Below are 9,521 nucleotides of genomic sequence, written 5' to 3' on the forward strand. Positions count from 1 at the left end.
TTACCATTGACTTACATGTAAACCGAAGTGTATAAAAGCAGGGACGCAGCGAGGCACCGCGACACCCGGGGCGGCAAATTGCCATGCCCCTGGGGGGATGGGTGCGGGGTCGCTACCTAGAGGGGGATCTCAAACCCCCCCCCATGAATTCAAAACGGAGCCTGGGTGCTCCATTTAGGCTCCGTTTTGAAGTCGTGGGGGGTGCGATCCCCTTTACATTGTACGCATGCGCAGCATCCCGCTGCACATGCGTGCTAGGTAGAGGGGATTGCGCCCCCCGACTTCTAAATGGAGCCTAAACAGAGCACCCAGGCTCAGAAGCTGATCATGGGGTGGGGGCACAGCCCCGAGTGCCACCCCCCTCCAGCAGGCACCCGCGCGGCACCCAATCATTCGGCCGGTGCGCCTGCAGTTTTTTTTGTTTTTGTTCCCCCTCCCCAAGGCTGTTGTGCAGAGGTGAGGTGAGGGGGCGTGGCCCCGAGTGACACCCCCTCCAGGGCGGTGCCCGGGGTGGACCACCCCCCCCGCCCCCGCTTGCTCTGCCCCTGTATAAAAGTCTTATATGCGAGGGGGACCCTGCTGCAGCAGTTCACTGTCATTTTCAATAAAGATCAGACTTTGCTTTTTCCCAAATCCTGGTGTGGTCTTTGTTATTTCCCCCCCCCCCGGACCGAAAGGAGCCTAAAACCAAAGTGCTTCTGCACGGGGTGCAGTCCTCCTTAAGAGGCTGAGACCCCTCTTTTGGGAGTATAAATTCCTATTACATATGAAAAGTTAGAAGAATTCAGCAGGAAGCTATGGTACATGCCGTGCTTTTTTTTTCTTAAAAAATTGGGTTTAGGGGTACTCTCATTTTCCTGCTCATATTGAAATAATGTCCCTCAATAAGGCCAAACTTTAAGGGTATGCGTACCCCTGCATACCCCCAGCAAAAAAGCACTGGGTACATGCACAGATTGGAAACGAAGCAGTGTGTCTAGCCCAAAATGTTTGCACATGTAAACAGTATTGAAACAACCCTGATAGCATCATGAGCACAAATGCACAAGGAAAAGGACATATGGAGGGGACCTTAGGTGACCATACATCTTAAAGACTTGACCACTCCCAAAGAATCCTGGGAACTGTAGTCCACCCCTCAGAGCTAGAATTCCCAGCGCCCTTAACAAACTACGGTTCCCAAGGTTCTTCGGGAGAATCTTTTAAAGTGTTACAATACTTTCTTGTGGTTAAATAACACAGCAGCAGGTAACCTGCCTGAAAACAGTCTTCTTCTAGGGCTGAAGAAGACATGGGTTCCAGATAGATGCATCCTCAGCACCTTTCGGAAACCAGGAATCCCCTCCCCGCCCCCGCTTACCACCCTCCAACTATTTGCATTCTGTGCGGCATCTTCCGCCCATTCGTCCCCCTCGTGTTGCAGGGGCTTCAAGGGGTTAAAGTCACAGAGCTGTGACTCCTAGACAGGACCAGAAAAAGGGAATTCATTTGAAGCTGCAAATGCATTCTTCTTCCTGCCCGCCCCCCTCCCCTGGCTGTATGGGAAGAAGAAACAGCCTTTTGCATGCATTTTAAAAAATATATACATATATATATTGTTTGCATTTTGGAGTACAGATTGCCGCAGCCGCAGCATAACTGGAGAAGTGAGTTAAGAAGCGAGGTTTTTTTGGGGGGGGAGGGAGGTGAATCTCCAATGGAAAAGAGGAAGCCAATTTGGGAACAGGCAGCATCAGGAAATTTGGGGGACAGGTAGTGGGCTTTCCCACCTTCCCATTTTGCATAAATGCAAATAGACTAGAGAAGCCATCCCTCTATAGTCCGCCTTTGCAGCTTATCCACGACCGCAGCCGCCGCCTTGTCCAAACTAGGAGCAGTGGAAGGAAATATTTGTTGTTGTTGTTTTAAACAAACAACAACAAAAAAAATTCAGGGCGATTGAATAGGTGGCGGAGTGGGTGGTGGTGGGGTGGGGTGGAGAGAAGGCAAGAGTCCTTTTAGGGTCTCTGTGCGTGTAGCTCAGCGGTTGGAGAGCAGAAGGCAATAGGGACGTTTCCTTTAAACAAGCCAAACCATTGTCCTGCTCCTAACTTGGCTAGTTTGCAAACGCACCATGCCTTTGAAGCACACGACTTCCTCCAAAGAATCATGGGAACAGTAGTTTTAGATGCTGGGAATAACCTGCAAGGGAAAACTATGGTTCCCGGGAATCTTTGGCACGAGGGAGTTGCGTGCTTTGTCTGGTGTTTAAAGCCTTAGGATGGGGAAGTAGTGGCTCGCTGGGTGTTGCTGAACTCTCAACTCCCATCATCATCTCTGACCTTTAGTTTGCCTTTCTGATTTGTCCGCAAGAACATGTGAAGCACACTTTTGTGGCAACTAAACCTTTGAGTTTATGAGCTGAGTTTGTACCCCTGACCGGCCATGAAGTTCTCTGGGTATCTTGAGGCCATCCATTTTCTCGCCCCCTCTCTTTCTCACCTTACCCCATCTTGCAATGTGGTTGCGAGAATAAAATCAAGGGAGCCCCAAGCACTTCAGACCTCAGCTATTCAACAAATAAAAAAAATACCTGCACTTAGAAAGCTAATGAGGGACCCAGGTGGCACTGTGGGTTAAACCACAGAGTCTAGGGCTTGCTGATCAGAAGGTTGGTGGTTCGAATCCCTGCAACGGGGTGAGCTCCCGTTGCTCGGTCCCAGCTCCTGCCCACCTAGCAGTTCAAAAGCACATCAAAGTGCAAGTAGATAAATAGGGACCGCTCCGGTGGGAAGGTAAACGGCGTTTCCGTTTGCTGCTCTGGTTCGCCAGAAGCAGCTTTGTCATGCTGGCCACTTGACCCGGAAACTGTCTGCGGACAAACGCTGGCTCCCTCGGCCTATAGAGCAAGATGAGCGCCGCAACCCCAGAGTCGGACACGACTGGACCTGATGGTCAGGGGCCCTTTACCTTTACCTAGAAAGCTAATATGTCAGTGAGAAGGCAAGGCTAGAACGCTTATCCCTGATGCACTAGCTTTCTGTGTGCAGGGATGTGCTTATTTGTTCTTGTAAGAGTGAGCATTCCCTGATGTGAGGCCTCGCCCACAGTCTCAAGTGGCACACTCCAGACATTTGTTGTTGTTGTTTAGTCGGTTTTTTGCCCCCCACCCCCAGGATGTATATGTGTGTTTTGTTGTTGTTTAGTTGTTTAGTCATGTCCGACTCTTCGTGACCCCATGGACCAGAGCACACCAGGCACATGTTCGTAGCTTCGAGAACACTGTCCAACCATCTCGTCCTCTGTCGTCCCCTTCTCCTAGTCCCTCAATCTTTCCCAACATCAGGGTCTTTTCCACGGAGTCTTATCTTCTCATCAGGTGGCCAAAGTATTGGAGCCTCAGACATAGGACCATACTAAACTCTGTAGTATATCAGAACATCTTTATGATTAGCTCAATGCTACTTTGAGGGAGAGATTTAGCAGAGGTGGGGAAAGTCTTTCAGCTTGAGGGCTGCATTCCTTTCTGTGCTACCTTATGAGTGTCAAATTTTACCTTTATACAGTACATTAATTTTTAAGTAAACTCACATACCCATCTCCAGCCTCATTAAGGCCTGGGGCGCCTCTCCCCTGCTATTTTAGGTACACTACAACGGTCCGCTATAATTGTTCGTGGGTGTTGTTTTTTCTCAATATTGCACTGCCCCACTTCATTTTGAGACTGGATTTCTTTTCCAGAGCTGCTGCCAAGATTTCATCATGGAGGAACAAGACCTTGCAGGACCCAAGCAAGCTGGGAGGAGATTGGAGGAGGTAGGAAGAGCCCATGATGTCCAAGGGGAGAGCACCACCAAGTCTGTGACTCAGGCCCCACCGCAAGGCGTTAAGCAGGAACTAGAAGAGGGGTTGCTGCAACAAGGCTGGGGAGCCCAGTGGTCAGAGTTCCTGGGCGCATCACAGCCCCCTCATTCCAGATGGAAAAACTTTCGCCCCTGGTCAGGGCCTGGTGCCAAAGAAACCCCGGCCTCCAGAGCAGCTGAGGTTTGCCGCTGGCCTAGCCGGGAATTCGCAACCCAAACCGCGGCAGGTCCTGGTGATGAAACCCACAAGGCCTACGAAAGCCTGGACTTTGCTGTGAAAGTGAAGGAAGAGGTTCTGGATGGGGAGGCCCTCAGCTCCGAGACACTGTGTCAGCGGTTCAGGCAGTTCTGCTACCAGGAGCCTGAGGGGCCGCGAGAGGCCTTCAACCAACTCTGGGAGCTTTGCCGCCAGTGGCTGAGACCGGAGAGACACACCAAGGAGCAGATTCTGGAGCTGGTGATCCTGGAGCAGTTCCTGGCCATCCTGCCTCTGGCGATGCAGAGCTGGGTCCGGGAGAGCAGCCCAGAGACCTGTTCTGAAGCAGTGGCCCTGGCAGAGGACTTCCTAATGAGGCAGCCAGAGGCGGAGGGATGCCCACCAAGCACTCCTGCCAAAAGAGCCAGGGAGAGGGAGAGCTACAGGCTACCTTGGAATGTCTGTGTTGGGCTGCTTTTTCCTCAAGGGGGGGTTGGAATTGTGATCTAGAAGGGCTCAGGTCAGCCCAGATGTCACCAACCTTTTGTGGGGGCCAGCAGGCATATTTGGAAATTTAAGAACGCGTCGTGGGCACCAGTCACAAAATGGCTGCTGCCGGGTGCATAGCATAACAAAATGCCTTCCATTTGGGGTTATAGCGTAATACAGAATGGCTGCCACATCTAAAAGAGCAGAAGAAAAGATGCCCCCCCCCAAAAAATGGGCATGCACACCCTTAAACCACTTGCACCAGTGGATAATCAGCCAGAAGCTCTTTGCACCTATTCTCTGTTCAGAATGAAAGGGAGAGGCTTTTTGCGTCCAGTGAAATATGGACATGTTTAAGGTGCTTTATTTGGTATTGGAGAGGCCAAGGCACTACAAACCCTGTCTCTCTGTGATAGACCGGTGCTTGGTGTGCAGTTGCTGCTTTTTGTATCCAGCACTGCTTGGGTAGTGATGGGTAGAGAAACTCACTTCACTGGGATATCTGGGTCCTCCCCCCCCCCCCCGGGTCAGATTCTCTTTGCATCTTAAAACTGTTCTCACATTTCCATTCCAGATGTCAGAGCCTCTGGAAGACATGGCTGATGACACCACAGTGTCGGCACAAGATATGTCAGACCTGGCAAAGCTGCATTTTGCCTCAGATGCCGAGCAAAGGAGCAATCAGGAGGCCACCTTGCTGGGTAAGTGCTTGAGCCTGAAGCAGTTACTGTTAGAATAATAGAATAATAGAATCTTCAAATTTTGAAGAGACCCCAAGGGTCTTCTAGTCCAACCCCCTGCAATGCATCTCAGTTAAAGCATCCATGATAGATGGCCATCCAGTCTCTGTTTAAAAACTTCCAAGGAAGGAGAGTCCACCGCCTCTTGTGGGAATCTGTTCCACTGCAGTTTTCCCTCTTCCTCTCTCCCACTTAAAAAACAATCGCCCCCGCGAAATTGGCGAAAATATATAAAGGGAGCGACAGTACTTGTTGGAGGTGTCATGAAGAGGCAGGCTCATATATTCATATTTGGTGGCAATGTAAAAATATTAAAACATATTGGGAGAAGATCTATATAGAATTGAAAAAAAATGTTGAAATACTCTTTCAAAAAAACCCCAGAATTGTTTCTGCTGAGGAAATCAAGGAAATCAAGGAAAAAGATAAATGCTTAATAATGTATGCGACTACATCCGCTAGGCTTCTTATCGCAAAAAGATGGAAAAGTGATGAAATTCCAAAATTAGAGGATTGGCAAATTAAACTAATAAATTATCAAAATTTGGCGAACAAAATAGGAGAAACCAAGGGGATTCCAGTGCAGAAAATTAATAAGGATTGGGAAAATTTTTAATGAATATAAGAAAAAAAATGTGGAAAATGCCAACCTCTTAGCAGACAGGTGAAGGACTCAAAAAGATTAAAAATTGAGGAATAAAAGACATAAAAAGGTATACAAAAGAATTTGGAAACCGAAACCGAAATAGAGAACAGGCTGGAAGTCACAAAGGGTGTGTGGGGGGGTGTAGGGTGAATAGGTGGAAGGGGATTTTTTCTTTTTCTTTTTCTCCTTTTCTTTTTTGTATTTCTTGATTTTTGTTACTTCTTTTTGTTCTTTTTGTTTCTTTGTATTTGGAGTTGGATATGATATGATATTATTTCATATGTTTTGATATGATTTGTTCTGTGTTTGTTTGTTATGATTTGGAATGTTTTAATGAGAAATAAAGCTCTTTAAAAAAAACCAATCATAACTACCATATTAGGTAGATCAGACTGAAAATAAATGACTGGCTCAAAGTCTCCCCTTGAGCTTCATGATGAACTTAGATCTCCCCAGTCCAGGTCTGACACTCTTAAGAACTATACCATATTGGCTTTCTGATACAGCCTTCCTCAACCAGGTGCCCTCCATATATTTTGGACTATGACTCCTATCAGCCCCCCCCCCAACACAGTTGCTGTTGGGAGTTGTAGTCCTAAAACACCTGGAGCATAGCTGGTTGTTGCAGACTGTTTCATTATGATGCACTGTGACTCATGAGACTCCCTTTATTCTGCCAGGTGAGGATCAAATGGAGACAAAAGAGGGAGATCCACAACCTGTGAAACTCAATGAGACATCGTTGGGAAGAGCCAAAGAGGATTTCCCCCCATTTCATGTTGAGGGAGAGGCAGTGCCTGAGGGTCAGCCAGAACCAAGAAGTCTCCAGGGAAACTATCCCGGGAAGGAAGCAGAGAAGGCCTTGCTTTGTGAAGGAGGTAATGGAAGCCCTCACGAAAGCACAGCTAACAAAGGGATGGTCAGGAGCAAAAAGAAGTGCACCGAGTGTGGAAATCTCTGCGAGGTCTGTGACCTCCCCACGAACCAGAAATCACAAACGGAGGAAGAGTTTTACATATGTCCCCGGTGTGGGAAGACCTTCAAGAATGGAGTGTCTCTTGCTCCACACCAGGGGACCTCCATAGCTGGAGCGAAACCTTACCCGTGCTCGGAGTGCGGCAAGAGCTTCGGCACCAAGGCTGCCCTCCTGAAGCACAAGGGGACGCACACGGGCGAGAAGCCCTATGTGTGCTCTGAGTGCGGGAAGTGCTTCACCACCAGCTCCAACCTGATCTACCACAACATCGTGCACACGGGGGAGAAGCCGCACAAGTGCTCCGAGTGCGGCAAGTGCTTCCACTGGAAGTCGTCCCTCATCACGCACGAGAGGACCCACACGGGGGAGAAGCCGTACGAGTGCCCCGAGTGCGGGAAGAGCTTCGGCAACAGCTCTCAGCTCCTGCGGCACAAGAGGGTGCACACGGGCGAGAAGCCGTACCACTGCTCGGAGTGCGGCCGCAGCTTCAACCAGATCGCCTCGCTCATCGCGCACAAGAGGATCCACACGGGAGAGAAACCCTACGAGTGCTCGGAGTGCGGGAAAGGCTTTGGCACCAGGACGAACCTGATGATGCACAAGCGGGTGCACACAGGGGAGAGGCCCTACAAGTGCTCCTACTGCGGGCAGAGCTTCAGCCAGAGGACGCACCTCATCATCCACGAGAGGACTCACACGGGCGAGAAGCCCTACACATGCTCCGACTGCGGGAAGAGCTTTAATGCGAAAGCGCCCCTCATCACGCACAAGAGGACCCACACGGGCGAGAACCTCTACCAGTGCTTCCAGTGCGGAAAGAGCTTCAGCACCAGCTCCAACCTCCTGAACCACAACATCATCCACACAGGGGAGAAGCCGCACAAGTGCTCGGATTGTGGCAAATGCTTCAATCGGAAGTCGTCCCTCATTACGCACCAGAGGACCCACACCGGGGAGAAGCCCTATGCATGCTTTGAGTGTGGGAAGTGCTTCATTTCGAGCTCGGACCTCACAAAGCACAAAAAAGTCCACAGGGGGAAGCGCTCGGCCATCGCGGAAAGCGTTGTGTTTAGCCCGGCACTTGCCAAACCCGGTAGCGTTCAACCGGGAGGGCAGCCTTGCTAGGCCCGAACAAAGGGGAGATGCTGTCAGGCCTGTGTCCTTTTCAATACAAGTCTGCCTCAGTCACGTATAACAGTGAGAGCCAAAGGTTCTGGTTTTAGTGTGTTAAAATAATAAAATAATAATGGATTTGTGAGGCCGGGAGGAACCCCATGTAGAAGCTCTCGGCAGGTTCCCCATCCCTGCACCAGAGGGAAAAGGTGCCAGTTTCTGAAGAGGATGACAGCGTCACTTGATGTTTCCTTATTTTCATGACTCACGAGAAGAAAATAGATAACGTACATTCTGAACTATCGGAAATGTGAGATTTGGCACCTGAAATACACGTTCATGATTGGTGCCTAAAAATAATAATAAAACGTGACAGGCCCCAAACCCTTGTGCATCATTTAGCACCAATATTGTCACAGCTCTGTGGATTTATTTTATCCAGGGGGTGGCATGGGGAGAGCTGTTCCAGTGTAGCAGAATGGGACATTTCAGAACTTGTCATTTTTTCAATACTGTATAGCTATTTTATACATGTATTTCTGTTCTTTCTTTTTTACCTGCTCTAAGCTAGTAGGCTGGGATTAGCTAGGAGGGTCATGTCTGTATATTAGCTGTGGATTTTTAAGTTCTATTGTTTGTTTTCCTTTATGAAAACTGAACATTTCAGCTTGTCCGCTTCCACACACTGTCTTTGAGTTCATTGGGATGCTATTATGGGTGTGCCTCCTTTATGGATTTGTGCACACAATGCATTTAAGGTCAGTGTGCCTTTTTCTCTTTAAGGCACACTGTTAATTCCACATTTCTTTTTCACTCCTTTTGTAGCTTCCACTTTATTATGTCCCCTGAAGTCTTGTGACTCACCTGACCACAGCTTCAGCTTTGTGATGTGCTTATTAAATTGTGAGATGTTTGGTCAGTCCTGGAGTTTCCGGATTCCTTATTCAAACAAATATTCATTGTAAGAAATTTGTAAATAAATAATAAGTTTGAAAATTGTGGGTTAAAAAAATAAACTACAACTGTCAGCACCCTTCAGAAACAACAGTCCCGGGGAGTAAAGGTAAAGGACCCCTGGACGGTTAAGTCCAGTCAAAGGCAGCTATGGAGTTGCAGTGTTCATCTCACTTTCAGGCCAAGGGAGCCGGCGTTTGTCCACAGACAGTTTTCCGGGTCATGTGGCCAGCATGACTAAACCGCTACTGGCGCACGGAGGACCGTGATGAGTGCCAGAGTGCACGGAAACACTGTTTACATTCTATAGGCATCTCCACAGTCTTAATGACACATTTCAGCTAAGCAAAAGCACTCGAAGATGGTGTGGCCTGCAAGGGAGTCGAGGACCATAGAGACTTGTGGAGGGCCACAATTCATACATGGGTCTGAGGTTTCCCAGCCTTGTCTTCAGCCCAGACAAACAGCACACAACTAAGCGGCAACCCTGAGGGCTCCCCCACTATCAAAAGCTGGAACTGACAGCTTTTATTGCTTGTTTGCAGCTAGGTACTGAAATACTAAT

General features: G+C 48.8%; 1 protein-coding gene across 2 annotated transcripts; it reads left to right on the forward strand.

Annotated features, from left to right (window-relative positions):
- Nucleotides 1-1,452: 1,452 nt before the first annotated feature.
- Nucleotides 1,453-8,924, forward strand: LOC148687079 (uncharacterized). Of its 2 annotated transcripts, none has more exons than XM_088663511.1 (4): nt 1,453-1,646; nt 3,721-4,497; nt 5,102-5,228; nt 6,594-8,924. In XM_088663511.1, exons 2-4 carry the CDS (start codon nt 3,742-3,744, stop codon nt 8,012-8,014), a joined length of 2,304 nt encoding a protein of 767 aa, XP_088519637.1. In that variant the 5' UTR covers nt 1,453-1,646; nt 3,721-3,741; the 3' UTR covers nt 8,015-8,924. The 2 variants fall into 2 exon arrangements, with proteins under 2 accessions (XP_088519637.1, XP_088519638.1); XM_088663512.1 differs by having other exon boundaries at nt 1,525-1,646; nt 3,721-3,795.
- Nucleotides 8,925-9,521: the final 597 nt, after the last annotated feature.

Source organism: Zootoca vivipara, chromosome 2 (genome assembly GCF_965207765.1).
Source record: "Zootoca vivipara chromosome 2, rZooViv2.hap1.1, whole genome shotgun sequence".
NCBI lineage: Eukaryota > Metazoa > Chordata > Lepidosauria > Squamata > Lacertidae > Zootoca > Zootoca vivipara.